A 16,977-nucleotide genomic window follows, 5' to 3' on the forward strand; every position below is an offset into this window, starting at 1 on the left:
TTACACTTTGAGCGCCCTCTGCTCGTAGGAGGTAAAACTACAACAATACCACCAGAAACATCCCAACAAACACATTTCTATTGAGTCACACTATGCATTTTCTAGATGTAAAGTTTTTTATATAAAGATAATGTCAACAACCATGAAATGCTTTAAATTATACACACAAGTCCTGGTATAAATAGAACTAACATTAAATGTTTTCTGTGAGAATTCAAAATATCAGGTGTATAAACAAGAAAAAACTCCACAGACCAAAGAATATATATAAACGTCCTTTAATCATGATTGCCAAATATATGAATTAAGGCATATACAGTATAAAAAAAGCAACAGCAGGTTTCATATATGTACGACTTCAGTGTGTTATTAAATGATTACACAGGGTGGATGAACTGAACATACCAAGCAACCTTTATAAGACAAAACTGTGTCTCCAAAAGTTGACAGCATTTTGTAAACATAGTTCATAGCACTATATTCAAGTAATAGAATGATCACTGATACTATGCAGGTAAGGTGTTGTATAAGTGAGGCAGAGCTGCTGATAGACAAAGTTCAGCCAATGTTTTAATGTGCAGGCAGAGACTTTAGAAAATGATGTGTATTTGACCTTATGCTGCATTTACAAGATTTATAAGTGATTGTAAAGACATTTTTTTCATTCCTTGTGATGTGAATACAGCATCAGGGGACAGTAAATGCAACATGTGTTGGCCAAACTGGACCATGCTGATTGTTCACTGTCACCAATTAGTGCATACCAGTTGCCTCGCAAGTCGTAAGTCAGAACAGGAAATAACATCATACCCGAGTTACAGTATGTGCGTTCCAGTTTGCACAAAACTTAACAAGTTGAATATTCATTGGTTAATGTTAGCATTATGGCTGGGTTTGCAGCTGATCTGGTCCATGTGATGACCACATTAGCCTATCCAGTGTTTCATACACAAAAACACAGTAGCACCAGTAGGACAGTACATTGTGTAAAACATGGAGTTAAAACTTCAGGGGGTGATCATGATACCATTAATACTTCAAACTTGTAACTGGGTAAATAAAATCTAGGAGTACAAGGGGAAGTGGCTGCTGTGAATATCCTTTGTCTGTTTATCAGAGTCACAGAAATCAGCACTATGCTTACATAAAGATGTAATCAGTAGGGGACAGTGTTAGGGCAGTGGTTCTGTCCCCCCACGATTGAGAACCTGATCATTTTTTATTTATTTATCTGTATAAACCACTGTATGAGTTGTCCTGCCCTGCCTCTCACGCCCCCCCGACACCTCACCGCCTATTAGACCTAAAGCATGCAGTTACATCTGTGTTGTATGACGTGTCCTTTGTTGACATGTCTGGTTAAAGATCAACATTATTTCGAGTGGAAACGTTACATCCATGCATGGCAGAAAATGTTGAAAAAAAGAAAAGAAAGTGGAGACAGCAATGATGGCATGTTATGTCAACCAGTCATGAGTTGACTGAGTTAACAACAGAGCTAACTGCTGCAGTCAAAACCAATTTCCCACAACATAATACGATGGATGCATGAATTGCCATGTTTGCATGTGTAGTAGAGACAAACGCAAACAAATAATGAGGCAGGGTTTACATAGCTGGGCTATAACTCATTCATTAACAACACTGTCTTCTCTGTCTTACATCTACACTCGATACTTTGGGTATGATACAGCAAGTCATGCAGCTGCTACATTAGACTGACAGTAAAGTAATTAGTCTTAGTCTAAGTCTTTAGTTTTTAGGTTGAGCTTGATCAAAGTAAGAAATTCACATTTTGCTTTTTTTTTGTTATTAGTTTTTTGTTTTGTTTTGTTAATGTGAATGATGATATTGATGGGAATGACATCTCATGCAGCCAACCTAATCTTACATTTTCCACACCACAAGAATAGTTTTGTTTCCAAATATATAATTCTAAGAGTATCACATGGATTTCCTGACCTTGTCCTTTTTTCCCAATTTCTGAAAACTTCCAGTCAGCATGGGCCAGGTTAGATGATACAAATGATAATACAGAAAATGTATTTTGTTCAACTTATTTCATTAACCCCAAATTAACCCACACAGCCCTGTGAGTCCAGTCAAGATCTGCTGTCTGGAATACCTGAATGGATCAACCCGTGTACTGGGAAGTGGTTCAGTGGTTGAAAATGACCAGCAGCACCAGTTTGTGGAAATGAGAATCAAAAGTTCAGTACTGATCATTCTGTCTATCAGAGGCTCTGCAATGAGCTAGTTAGCTTGTACAAGGCATGGGAGCAGGGGCAGAATGCATTCTTTCCCAACAGGATCTCATCAGCATTTACTTCAAGCTGGTTTTCTAGCCTTTCCATTTTGCAACACAGTATTTTGTGTGTGGCTTGTTATTCAAAATAGATATCAAAGAAAACTTTCTTGTGAAGTTATTACCAGTTACATGATGAATTTGGCAAGTTGTCAGTCTGTGGCACATGAATGTTTATGAGATTTTACAAGTAAGATTGAAACAAAACATTTACTTTTTGCAATTATCATTATTATTATTATTATTATTATTATTGTTATTATTATTATTATTATTATTATTATTATTGTTATTAATAATAATAATAATAATAATAATAATAATAATAATAGTAGTAATAATAATAACAATATTTAACAGCTGCAAAGAGTGCTTAATAAATGTATTAGACCACAATCCAATGTAAGGTTTATGCCACAGCTGCCCTAAATTAACAGCATTTGTAAGTTAATGTTTCTGTAATCGTTATTACATCAGTATGTAGAAGCTCTTTAACAGAAAATATATTTTTAATGGTAAAATATAGGTATTATTATAGTTATCCATGAATTTTCTAATACACTGTTTTACAAACGGGAAAAAAATAGTAAAGCACATTATTATTCTATGATTAAGATGTCAAATTATAGTTTTAGTGGTCTAATACATTTGTTAAGTACTGTATGTGAAGTCTCATGACTACCAGGATGTGTTGAAATATGGTGAATGAAAAGGTCAAAGATGCCACAGAGTGAGTCTCAGAATACCGTTGATGACGTCAGAAGAACAAACCTATGATTTAAACACCAAACACATGGATGTTGTGTTCCTGCTGGTTTGTCCTGCTCTGCCTGCTGCTCCCCTGCAGGGCTGATGGAGATCAACATAGAGAATATGATAAAGCATGTTAGTGCTTGGCCATGAATCTGTACAGAATATATACACCACTGGGCTCCTACATGGCACTGGGCAGGTCGATGTGAAGGTTCACTCTCACATAAAGACAATACAATCAACATGGTTACGCTCAAGAACAGGTTAGTAATACAAATGTAGCGTCAGCACTATGGAGGGAGGGAGGACCACTTCATTAATCAGAATGAGAATAATGAGGATAATAGACTTTGTAGCTTCCTAATGCTGTTTCCAAATAGAAGTTTAAAAAACAATCAACACTATCTGGATAAATTAAGTAATCATTACATTCAGTCATATCTTCATAAGAATACACTACGATAAATGTGCATTTTATTAAGTCGCGCACGGCTGCAGCTGAGCTGAGGGTGCCGCGCTCTGGGATGTTTTGTTTTATACACATTGTCTGTCAAAACTCTGCAAAACTGAAAACTTCAAATGTCTGATCCTGGATCTGTACAGCTAGTTTCTCCTTCAAAAAGGTGCCAATCCTGTCGTCCGTTCACCTGTTCGTCCGTCCCTCTCTGGGTGAGGTGTTATAAAACAGGTGGTTGTCATTTGTAAGAAATGAAATAGTTATTTTTTTGTTTGATTTAGTTCTCTGCCTCTCAGCGAGGCGACGCTGATTCAACACCATGGAATTGATGTGATAAATTCCTCATGTAAGACGTGGTCACATGATCCTACTTCTTTGATTCACTCTCTGTGGAGACAAGAGGAAAAGGGTAAGCAAGGAAGAAGTAGCAGAGGTCAAAACATTGACAGTTTATTTCCCATGTGAAACATGTTTGACCTTAAATGTCAAACATGTTCCTTGGTGTGACAGTGATGACGCTTTGGTGCATCTGCTGATGGCAAGCTCCTATGATTCACTGTTAAATGAAAGGAAAACACACTGTAAAATAAACGGGAAGCTCTGCCACTTTATTTAAGTTCCCAAAGGATAAAGAAATGAAGAAAACCAGACTCCTGCTGTGAGAGAATAATAATGCCAAACATGTATATTAAAAAATAAGTCTAGTTCTCGCTTAGATTACTTGATTAACATTACTCTGAAAGGATATTTCAGAATTAGGGCCGGCCCAAGCGTTCATTGGCCCCTAAGCAAATTAAGATTCTTGGGCCCTTTTATCAATGTCAGTAATAAAGCAGTAAATTATATGATTCTTTTGGGAGAATTTTTGTCTGATGTAAAATGTGTAAAAGACTCACTGTTATCCTCATGCACAAATAAAAAACAATATATAAAATGCTCTAGGGGCCCCCTAGTGGCCACGGGGGCCCTAAGCAGGCATTTCATTTGCTTATGCCTTGGGCCAGCTCTGTCAATGATGCCAAAGATGATGGTCAAATTCAACTTTTAAATCCATTACTAACAGTGTCGTGATTTGATTCAATTTCTAAATCAGTGAGTCATGGAGATAAAGAGACAAGATAATGAAATGCACTATAAACGTGCAGAACGTTTTTAAAGCTATGTTTCATTTCAAGATAAGAAGATAATTAATGCATGTTCTTCTGATTTAAAGCCAAATTTGATCTTTCTCTATGTTTCTGTGTTGCTCTGTGCTTCCTCCACCGTTCTTATCTTGCGATAACTGCAGTCTTTGCCCTGGTATGGTAATCGTCACATTATGCTGTTTAATTGCCTGGCAGCAGGTATCTGCTGCATTATTTCACAACTTCAAAAAAGGCCGGGATGCACAGCGATGAAATTATATGGAAAACACTGCAGAGTGAATAATGTTCATTTCAGGAAGGAAATGAGCAGCGAGCTGTTACTCCCGAGAGAGCAGTCTCAGTGATTTGATTTATTGACCCAGCAGATGGTGTGAAGATGAGACAAGTCTGCAGATCATTCTGTTCTAAGGTTGATTTTTATTTATAAAATAAAGGATTTGAGTCAATTCATGTCATAAGTCGACAATTTCTTTGGTTCGCTGCAGCCAGAGAAAAAAAGTCACTCCTATGTCTTCATGTCTTCATAGGTGAATACAAAGCACTAGGTTTGTTTAAGCTCACCTGTGGATGAGTGTCCTGACACATGCTGACTGGAGACCAGCGACCTGGAGCTCAACCCTTCAACACAGAGGAACCAGGAAGGGAAATGTCAGTCAGTGTGAATCAGTTTGTGTGGTTACATAAATGTAAAAACGCTGCAGTAATACAGGCCATTATTTTACATTGTTTGACTCACAAGTGCCGAGTGTAATGACATTGTCGTAAATACCACACAGACGCCTCCACTACTCCTCACATCAGCAAAACATTGCAGAAAACAATGATGTCATCCGGCATCACATTTTTTGTCACATAAAATGAAGTCAGGTTTATACTTCACTGGTATCACTGAAAACGTCATTTCACCACAAGGTGAGCTCATAGAAGCTATGGCCGCAGGTCTATGCTGTTGTAAAAGAACTGGACCCCGTGATGCGTCCCACATGTGAGGCTGAAGAAACAGCCAAAGTAAAAATTTGCCTGTTGCCCTGTATTACTTTAAAGCATCACTTTTTCACCTCTTTCTCTGTGAAGAGTACATATTTTTATGACACCACTGTAAACATCCATCCATTGTCTACCACTTTATCCTCACTGTGCTGGTCGACAGGACCAAACACATTCACAAAGAGTCGTACATCATGAAAGGATTCATCATACAGACTCAGAAAGAAACCACAACAGTGGACTGACAGTGATCACGAAACACAGACTTAAAAGACTGTTTTGTTTTTGTTGTTCTCATTAATCTGTTATACAAATGCTGTGAGTTATCACCTTCAAACCAAAATATAAAACAAGTTTCATTCCTGCAACTTACCTTGTTGTATGTGTGCATTCATTTATGATTACTATAGTCTATATTAGGGCCGTAAAGTCCCAGTCAACAGGTCGATTTATGAGTCGATATGTTCTGGTTCAACTCAAATTCTGATAAAACGATTTGTTGCCATGTTAATTTCATACAGTCTATGGTTAATTTGATTTCATCTGGAGGAATGTACCAAGTGCTAATGGGGGTGTTTTCAGAGCACCCCTGTTTCACAGGTAACAGCGTGTCTTCAGAGAACACCCCCCTAGTTTTCAGTATTTTAGATTAGCCCAACCCACAAGAGTCAGATAGATGAAAGAACGTCCATTGGTTTTATTTCATTTTGAGCTGCAGTCAGTCCTCCTCTAACATCCATGTCATGACATGGGCAGTGTGGCAGCATTTTACAAAAATAGATGGCGGGAAAAAAGGCTAATGCTAAGTTTGCAGTTTGCATATTACAGCTCGACTACAAACATATCATATAAAACGGTAAGCTAACTTGTCTGCGTTATGTTGCTCCATCTGTTTTGAGTATACAAACATATAATATAATATAATTGGCATATTTCAATGTTTTAGTCTAATAATCGTTGATTCATTTTATAATGGCAGCAATCTATTTGTGTCTCAGCCGTGAAGCTGAGCTCCGATGTTCAGTGTCGCTCTGTGCGAGGACAAGCACAGAGACAAATCATCTAAATATTCATCAACTGGTCTTGCGCTGATATCACTAGTTCACATAGTATATTTTCGGAAATCATGGGCTATGATTTCGCTTTCAGAACAGTCAGACTCTGTCAACACCCCCGGCTAGTTGATTTTGAGTCGAAATTTCAGGTTCTTCAGTCGACCAAAAGTGAACATTTGTACCAACACTTTAACGATGCAAAAAAGGATTCGTGAATTCATAGTGATCTTTGACCACAACAATCTAATCAGTTCATTTCCCAGTTAACATTTGTGCCAAATTTGACAGGATTCCTCAAGACTTTCACTAAATATCTTTGATCATCAAAATGTAATAGCTTAATTTTTGAGTGGAATTTAACTACACTTGCTACAAATAGCAAATTTAAAAGGATTCGTCAAGAGGTTCTTGAGGTATAATGCTCACAAGAGTGAGACAAATAGGATCAAAAGGTGTTTTTTTGTTGTTTTTGTTTAAAGGCGACATAGACCTGAAGCTCCAATTAACGCTGCGTTTGTGTGTGTGTATCTGCGTAATTACCTCGTTTATGAAACCCTAACGTTTCAGAACAAACAGTTCAGCCACTGCTGAGAAAATTGGGATTTATAGTTTTCCTGGGCTCTGCGAAGCGGATCGGCACTTCCGTAGTTTGATGTCGTCATCAAAAATCCTCACCACTCCTCTCACCACCGTAGCGCCTCCCGGTGCGGGCACTAGTCTGGGCACATCCGGTTGCGTACATTCAACCGCAGAAGAAGAAGAACTACTCTCGTTGTAGCTGCTGAGATGCAGAGACTCCACCGTGCCAGAGGGGGAGCTGTGTATCTGAGAGCTGGCCTATCTATTACGTCACTTCCAGGTACCTGGCCAATCACAGGAGAGTGGGAAAGCTCTCGTTGGCTGGCCAATCACAACACAGTCCACGTTCTGGGGGTGTGGTTTTGGTCTGAAACAGCCTGGCTGAGGAGAGCGTCAGTGAGGAGATATTTTGATCGGCTCGTTTGCAGCGACTAGGAGGTTTTTAACCATGAAAACAAGTTAATATATAAGTAAGTAGACCTCCATAACTAACATATATGTGTGATACAAGCATTCGATGTCACCTTTAAGTGATCATGCCTCAATATGGACACATGTAAATGGAAGGTTTAGATATAATCTGATTAAATACATACAATCTGGTTACAAAACACATCAAAGTATATATCGAGTTCAAATACACACAGGGAGTGTTTGTGGAGCATTGTCTGGTCATACCTTGGTAGATGTCATACTGCCCTGACATCAGGTTGTAGCTCATGCCCAGATGAGTGTGATGGTGTGTGTGAAGGTGTCGAGCGAACGACACATGGTTTCTCTCTCTTTCTGTTTCTCTCTCTCCCTCAGGGGAACCCTTCTCGCCAGGCTGTAGGAACACACATGGATTCACATTAGCAGGATATCAAGTGTATTAACGACACTGAATGAAAACAAGCAGTAAGTCTGAGGTGAAAACTAAGCAGCAAATAAAAAGTCTCTTTCAGTAAAGTTGAAGCTGCACAGGTTCAACTCAACTCTATCACAAGATGTTGAGTTTTTTTTGGCTTGAGGAACTTTAGAGGTTTGGGAGTGTTAGACTGAGCCTCTGGACATTTGACTCATTCAAATACCACAGCAGTTTCAACTTTGACTACTTTAGTACTTAGTAAGAGGTAATGCAGCATGTAATGTAGACATAAGATTAGTCAGTTAAAAATTGTATTTTCAAACTCAGCTTTCCCAAAGCATTCATTTGTTTCCCTCTGATTTTACTTGAGGTGAAAAATACATGTGAGACAGCTTGAATCATTGCTGCAGCTGCTGTTGGCAGAAGAAAGAAAAAAACATTACCTCTAACAATCAAAAACACAGAAGCAGGCAGTGGTCATATCGACCATTGAATGGGTGAATTTATCGTTGTAACTATATGGAAAACAACAGATGCCCTGAAAACAAAACAATGCAGTGAAAAATAGCAGATGAGTTTGACCTATTTTAGTTTCACAAATTCTGCAGGAAATCAGAATATCACTGCTGTCTTGCTCTTCTCACATTTAATGTGTTAAAGTATTTTATACATTTTTTGGCAATTGGTGATTGATGTGCTTTAGTTTAACACAGCAGTTTTTATGCCACGTCTTTATTTTGTCTCTTTCATATAATTGGATTTTATTCTTCACTTTATTGTTTTATTTTATTGTCAATTTTACTGTGTGTATTTTTATGTTAAAAATGTTGGAATGATAGGTGCTATATAAATAAAGCTGTGCCAAGTCTTAATGGTTTATTTATTGATTTGTGCTTATAATTTATGTTCATGCAACAAAAATGAAGCTTTCATTCAGTGTCAAGTCATTCCTGCTTGATTCAATAAAGTCATTACAACACATTGTAAATGTGCTGTCCAGAGTGTAAATTTCGAGTGCTGCAGTTAAAGTGCATCAAGCATTAGTACTGTTGTCATTTTTTATAAGTAGTAACCATCAAGGCTGGTACACACCAAGCTGAAACAACAAACAGCAACATCACGTCCATTTAGTGTTTATGAGAAACTATGGTGGTCTTTAGGTAGAATAAAAACATGAAAAACCCCTTCATAGAGCCAGTACAGGGTTACTGTACAAACATGGCAGTACAACATGATAGCTTGCAAGTAACATTAATGTAATGCTAGGGTTAGGGATAATAAAGAATAAATATCACAGCTCGTGAAAACGTTCCCTTTCTAATGCGAGATGGATTTATATGCGACATGGAGGGCATTCAAACGGATTCAGCATGTAAACAGTAGGACACAACCTCATTTAAATACACCACATCTCTTCAGATCAGATGGCAGTAGTCTGCTTTTATCACATAAAAGGAGAAACCCGAAGATGGACATCAAAACACAACGTTTGCCCTAACAGTTACCAGCCATTTTCTCATTCACATGCTGAACCTGCTGAAAAGTCACAGCAGCCTGATACTCAATGTGTTGCTATCAAGTGCTACATACATTTAACAATAATAATATTAATATATATAATATATTAGTAGTATTCCAGTGGTGTTATCAGCCTTTTTGTCATGTGTAGGAAAGCTAACACTTTTGCTGTGAGAAGTATAAAAGTGTCCTTTAAATGCTACTGCTGAGCACTGCAGTGTGGATGTGGCAGTGGAGTGAGTGGTGTCTCACAGCAGGTGATTTTCCATGGTACGGGTGGCTCTGCTGCTGCAGCAGCTCTATGGCTGATGACGACGAGGAGTCACTGCTCTGCTTGCTGCTCACTGCCCCTCTGCCAGGTGGAATCACCTCAGATTCCTCCCTGCCCGCCGTCTTACCATACAGAGGATAGTGGAAACCTAATGGGCACACACACACACACAGGGAAACACTACTTTCATGTTTTGTTCTGAAGAACTCTTTCTGTAATTTAGAGGCAACAAGCTAAGGGGTTTTCTTTGGATAAAAATAGTCCTGATGCCTGAATTTGCACTATTAAAAGTATTTTACTGCAACAGTGCTCCTGCACAGTGTTTAATCATTTGGTATCTAAAACCTAAACTAATTGATTATACAGTTTTAAGAGGGTCTGTGATTCAGTAAGAGGAGTTTCACATAGCAAACAAAACTGGTATAAGTAGTAACTAAATAATTCACAAACCCCAGTGGAAAATACCACAGATGAGTGAAGTTCTCAGGCATACCCATACCCATTTTGCAAACATCACTTCTAATATATTTGGGAATAATGAAAACTTGCACTTGTGTTAAAATATTTCCCTTTTTTTAAAGACAAAAGAAGCAACAGATTTTAAAAGCCACAGTGGGCCGGACTGGGAATTAGGTTGCTATGAAACCTTCAACCCTTCAACCTCATAGACACTAGACTAAGTAATTCAGCAAAACAATACAATCATTTCTTATACATATGTGTAATTTTATCAATATTTTGTGTCTTGTTTGTAAGTAAAATATGACATTTTAAACAGTAAACCAGACCCCTTTGCTTTGCAAAGTATTTGTTCTACAATTAAACAATAATGATAATAATAATAATAATAATAATAATAATAATGTAATAATAAATAATCTTTACTCAGCCCCTTACCTGGGTAATTGTGGACTAGTGTCGGGGACACGCCTCTGTAGGATCCCCCGCCGCTCTCACACATTGTCAGGTAGGGCTGGTAGGAGGAGTGCTGATACTGGATGTAGGGCTGCTGGGGAGTCATTGGAGGAGACACTGCTGCACGGGCACTCTGGGACTCCTCAGAAAACCCTCCTATAGGCTCTTGACCTTGATCATCCAGCCCTTCCAGCCGGTCCGAGTCCTCAGCATCGATGTGAGGTGGAAGATCGTGGGATCCATGGACCCGGGATTTTTTAGTGTCTCCGCCCACGCCTCCTCCCCTCTCTCCGCCAACTACTCCTCCCTGGGTCATCTTGGCTCCAGCAGGCTCCACGGTAGCTCCCCATTCTTTCCCCCTGTCTGCCTCACCTTCCTCAGCCTCCTCTCCATGTTGACTCTGTAGCTCTGAGTATTTGCTGTGAGCAAGGCGGTGAGCCCAGGTGGGGCCGTCTGAGGGCTAGATCGATGGGGACAAGTGTTGGTGCTAGTTGCAGTGTTTCCCCTATAATTCTTTGTTAACAGTGGTGGGTGGAAGTCATTCTGAGGTCAGTTCAACATCAGTCCAAGTCTCTGTCGCAGCTAATACTAAATACATTTTTAAAGTAAATAATAGCCTTCTAGCATTTTGTCTTTTTGTGTTTTTTGGAGGGAAAGCAAGGCAAATTTTTAACTTCAGTTTTAGCAGAGGTGGAGAATTTCTGATTGCGGTGGCCCACCGCTGCTGAATGACTATAGAGGAAACACTGTGTACTCAAGTGAACAGAGCCATAGACAGAGCACCTATCACTGGCTCTGGGTGTGATGCTGATGAAGGATGACGTTTCAACAGGAGGCGGCCATTCAGAGGTGGGATGTGACGAGTGTGATGCCCCTCTCAATGACACGAATCAAGACACTTCATGACACAAGATCAACTGCAGCATTTAGGCCAAACTGAAGGAAAACACAACCAAACCAACCCCAACATGGCTTTCATTCCATTCATGCAACCATTTTACCTGACCCAACATGGCCAGCATAAGATGTTAAATGCACTGTGAGATAACGGGATTAAAAATCTGTACAAGCTTTCTGAAAAAGCAGTTCCTATAAAAACCACCAGTTATGTTTAAGAAAGCATTCCTTTGTTTCTTTGTGTTTTTATGTTTCACATTGACAGTTTAAGTTAGAATTACACATTCATGCATCACTCAAAACAAACTACATGGGTTTGATTTAACTCAAAAGACTGAAGTAGAGCTTCAGCACCACAGAAGCCATATGGTCTTAAGCACCTAATGGTTTAGCTGCACACAGTGTGCGATTCATCTCTGTGTGACACAACGGTCATTAAAGCACACCAACTACACCATCAGCGGCGACGGCAGGTTAGAGGCAGAGGGAGAAACTTACACTTGAAAAGGTAACATTTGAGTCCAGATCTGCCTGACTGTTTGGGTTGTGGAGTGATGAAGAAGAGGAAGTAGACGGTGACTTGATGTCATCACATTCTTTCATCAAGACCTGGTGCTGGTCCACCATAACTCCGTGCACTGCCTTTAAGCTCAGACTCTGTCCCCTTTCTCCTCTCTCACTCATCTCCACGTATGAGAGGACTGGTTTGGAACTGCACCCTTTGGAACCATCTGGACCTTTCCCAAGCGTGGGTCCACTGACTGAACACCCAACAATATGTTTCACGTCCTCACTGTCTCTTAACCCCTGTCCCCTCTCGCCTCTCTGCTTGACACTGGGTGGCTGGTCACAGCATTTAGAGGCCAGTAACAGTTTCTGGTCCATGTACAGTCCTCTGGAGTACTGTCCATAGTACAGGGACTGGGCCAAAGCAGTCTGGGTGTGACTCATAGCCAGCTGGAGCTGAGACTGAGGTGGCCCCTCACCTTTCTTAGAGTCAGAAAACTCATGGGAGGAGCTTTTGTCATCTTCAATAACATCATCCTTTCTGTCTTTCCCTTTGCCATCATGAGCAGAGCTTTTGTGGAAAGCAACACTGCTGCTGTTTTGCTTATCTGACTGCATATACCCCTGTAGGTAGTAAGGGTCATAGCTGTGGTAGTACGGTGATTGGGAGTCTTTTGATGATGGGGCAGATGATGTAGGTGGGGTTTTACTAGGGTTTCCATGGTTGCTATTGGAGTTCATCTCAGAAGAGACCGAGGAACTAGACTTGGACCTGAGTCCATCTGAGCGACACTCGGAAGATCCCCCATCATCCCCAGCATCTGAGATGTCAGAGTAGGCCGGACTGTTGTTCTTGCTGCTGCTATCTGCTGTTGCCAGGCAACTACCATTTGCATCAAGCCGTGATGAACTGCCAATGGAGGGACTGGGAGCATTGTCAGTAAAGGTGTAGACCTTATCAGCCTCTGCACGGATACTAGCCATCCTACTCTCTTGGCTCTCTGTAAGTCCATTTATCATATCTTGCTTACTGAGGTGTTCCTTCAGAAGACTTCCAGAAATTTCCTTGACACCCATTTTAGATCCACCACCTCCATCTTCCATTTTGATTCCACTGCTGTCTCCATTCGGCATCCTGGATGGTACATCTTTGTTATGTTTGTCCTTCAGCCTCCGTTTTTCTTTCTTCCTGGTCTCTTTGCTGCAGGTAACTAGAGTGGCTTTGACAAGACTTGGCTCCACAACAATGCTCAGCTTTGGTTTGATGGGTTTTAACGGAAGGTTCTTACTTGTGAGGCCTACTGCTGCCATTGGAGAGGGCGGCTGTAAGGCAGGAGTATCTGCTGTACTAGAGGGATATGTTGCATTTGGTATGGCAATCAGCTTGGGTGGAGCGGGGGCTGGGGCAATTGGCCGGTTCGTCCGCGACTTGGACAGCTTCTCTACCTTCCCGTTGGCCTTTTTACCCTTTTCACAAGCACCTCCCTTTTTGTCAATCAAACCTTCAGCTTCTAGTTTGGGCATCTCTACCATAGAGTTCCTGTCTGGGACCATGCAGTTCTCCAAAACAACAGTCATGTTAGAGATAATGGGCAGATTGCTGAGGTCATCAATCAGCCCATCTTTTAGAAGTGAGGTTCTTCTGGTTTTAGAGTTAGCTATGGGGTTGTGGTCTGTACTAAGAAGTAGCCGCCTGTTTTTAGGAGACCCTACTGTGGTCACCTTGTATAGAGGAGCAGGTTTCTTAGAGGAACTGTTGGCATTACTACTATTATTTGTGTCTGACAGGTCATATGCTATGTTGCTGATGGTATCTTCACAATCTGATAGTCGTTCCTCACTCTCTCCATCCTTAATGGGCTCCAGTTCAGGTTTCCTCTGCTCTTCAGCCTCCAGGTGTGCATGTGTCTGATGGTAGCGCAGTCCATTGATGTGCTTGTAGCGTTTAGTGCAGTTGGGGTGGGGGCAGTCAATGAGAATGGGAGGGGGAGGTGGTGAAGAAGCACAACCTCCACCTGGATCCATGAATGAAGGGTCCGATTTGCCCTGAGGTGTTGATGGGGCACTCCGGGATTTGGCTCGAATCCGCTTCCCATTTCCATTTTTAATGTCATCAGATGACACTAGGCTGAGGTCCAGGTCTGCTGGTGGTTTGTTCTTTCGCTTACCAGACGAGAGGCTGTTGTTGTTGGAAGATTTCATCTCCTCTACAGTGAAGAAAGAGGGTGGAGTTCGGCAGTTGCTGTTGATGAGGTTGAGGCTACCTCTCCGTCCCTTGGTGTGAATAGGTGCAGTGGTTCCAGCCACACCACCTCCACGGCTCCTGTGCTGTGATAGACCTCGGACTTTGGCAGCAGGGACTGGCTCAATGCAGGGCCGCTCAGCCATGGCCATTCGCATTCGTTTCCCCCGACCACGCCCACCTAGCAACTCTAGGTCACTGGAGGGAGACTCACAAAACCTGGACAGATGAAGAATAACAAACAGATTTTAAAGATAATTCTTCATGATGAATACTTACTGACAACAGGAACATAGATGAGCTGGATCACATTGTGTCAAAAGTATTAAAGTATATTAAATATTAAAGTATCAAATCACTTCATATCATATCACATTCTATCACTATATTAACCTCCCTTTAGATTTGGACACAAAGAACAGAAAGCCTCTCCGGTGTGAATGGGTTTTGATTAGCACTGTTCTTGGCTTGGGTCAGTATCAAACTGAAAAAAAGCAACCAAGTCACACTAAAGCCATACATGTCTGGGTTCACAGTCACACCTTCATCTGTGTGCTGTGCTCTGTCGAGCAGCATCCAAGCCAATCTCACAGCTCTGCAAATGATACAAGGTGGAACACTGCAGAATTGTACGGGCACAAGTGCATCATAGGCGTTAGATATGCCAAGGACACTGGGGACATGTCCCCAGCACTATTTATGATCGACCATTTTGTCCCCAATTCTTATACAAATGTTATCAATTTATCACTAATGAAGAAAAAAAGTTGGTGGCAGGTAGGCTACAAAATACCCACTCAAAATCAACCGAAACCGCCAAAACATGTGCTGTCCAACTAGCTGGAGCTTCACTTAATTTCACATTACATTCTATTAAAATCTTAGTTAATTGCATTGTATCATATCACATCTTATTGTGTCATACAGTATCGTAGTGTAGTATGTATACTTTACTTCTTCACTCAAACTGAACCCAAACCTCGGAAGATAATGGATCTTCATATGAGGCACATGTCAACCACTTAACCCAGATGCCAAGAATAAAAATGGATTTTTCTCTGCACCTTGCTTTCTTCTCTTTTTACAACATAAAGAAAACATGTACAGAGCACAGTTATCTCTGTGTTTTCATATGCATTCACAAGCCATCCCTTCTGCTTTGAAGTTTTTCATGCTGTTCATACTGTGACTTGAATCTTAACACTGGTGATGCTTTTCTAAACACCTGCCTGTTAAAATGTGGAAAACTGATTTATTTATAATTATCCACAGTGTCAGGCTCTATTTTCGAAGCCAGACTTGAACCTTGCATCTGTGCTGGCTCTCTAATGCATTAATTACGACCCTACATCACAGGATGGATTGGTGTTAAAAACTCAATGAATAAATTCTAACCTTGGAAAAACTGTTTGGGTTTTAATCACCTTATTAAGAAAACAGACTGCAGATCACATTACCCCCGTGGATTTAAAACGATGGTATCTCACATTTTCTCTGATGTTTGTAATTACTTTCCTACATCAGTTTGCCCCTGAATGTCACAGCAGATGTGGAAACATGCGATTGAAACTTTTTGTATTTTCACAAAGCACATTTAATGACATTTCTCACTGCAGTGCCCCTGATGCAACCCCGAAGATTTCATTTTTGAGTTATGGCTGCACATTGAACTGTTAAGGCATTGTCAATGCAATGAGAAAATGCACATGCCATCAGAGACACCCAAGAATAATAGTAAGGTCAATTAGGACACACACGTGATGCAAGAGCTATTGTGCCGCTTCATTCAAACAAAACACACACACATGCACAGTTCTCACTGCCATGACTAATCTACAAAATAAATCAATCTGATCATTTGAAGTGATAGTTCGGGTTTTTTGAAGCGTGGTCCTATGAGGTTCGGAAACTTAGTCAGGATAAAGCTCTTTGTAATATTTAGCTCCAGTAATCAGGTTTTTCATTCTTATGCAGATGAAAAACATCTCAATCACTCCAGAATAGGATTTTAGGTAATCTACTGAAAACTCCTGTATTCGTTTACATTGCAATGCACATTATAACTACATCACAAAATACATGTCACAATGACTTTTCCTACTTTGTGCAGCCATCATTCAGCCTTTTTAATAAGCCCAAACTTTGAGACCATTTTTATTTATGGTATTTTGTGTTTAGTCTGTTTGACACACGATAACAACAGGAAGCATTTCATTCTAGTGAAGTATATAATAAAGTTATGTTCAGTCACCACTGACAAATAGCCAAATGGAAAACAATAAATCTATTCTCTGATTCCTCAAATTTAGCTGTAATTGCCATGACAACAATCATTTGCATGCAGGAGCAATAATTGAGAGGTTTCAGCCTTGTGAGCAGTTCCACTCGGCAATTACAAAAACACTCTCCATGTGTATTAGGACAAATTTATAATATTTTATCATTTCAGCAAGATTAAAGCATTTTGAATAAAAATAATTGCTATGCTCACTTAACAGC

At 40.2% G+C, this 16,977-nt stretch overlaps 1 protein-coding gene across 1 annotated transcript in view; it reads right to left on the reverse strand.

Moving 5' to 3' along the window:
• Positions 1 to 262: 262 nt before the first annotated feature.
• znf608 (zinc finger protein 608) overlaps positions 263 to 16,977 on the reverse strand; it is a 41,408-nt gene continuing 24,693 nt past the window's right edge. Inside the window, exons 4-9 of the mRNA XM_058636037.1 lie at positions 12,228 to 14,697; positions 10,815 to 11,292; positions 9,899 to 10,065; positions 7,960 to 8,107; positions 5,222 to 5,278; positions 263 to 3,902 (exon numbers count right to left, since the gene is read on the reverse strand). Coding sequence (XP_058492020.1) covers positions 3,883 to 3,902; positions 5,222 to 5,278; positions 7,960 to 8,107; positions 9,899 to 10,065; positions 10,815 to 11,292; positions 12,228 to 14,697 — 3,340 coding nt within the window. The 3' untranslated portion in view covers positions 263 to 3,882. The remainder of the gene's footprint in view (positions 3,903 to 5,221; positions 5,279 to 7,959; positions 8,108 to 9,898; positions 10,066 to 10,814; positions 11,293 to 12,227; positions 14,698 to 16,977) is intronic.

This window comes from Solea solea, chromosome 8, assembly GCF_958295425.1.
Source record: "Solea solea chromosome 8, fSolSol10.1, whole genome shotgun sequence".
NCBI lineage: Eukaryota > Metazoa > Chordata > Actinopteri > Pleuronectiformes > Soleidae > Solea > Solea solea.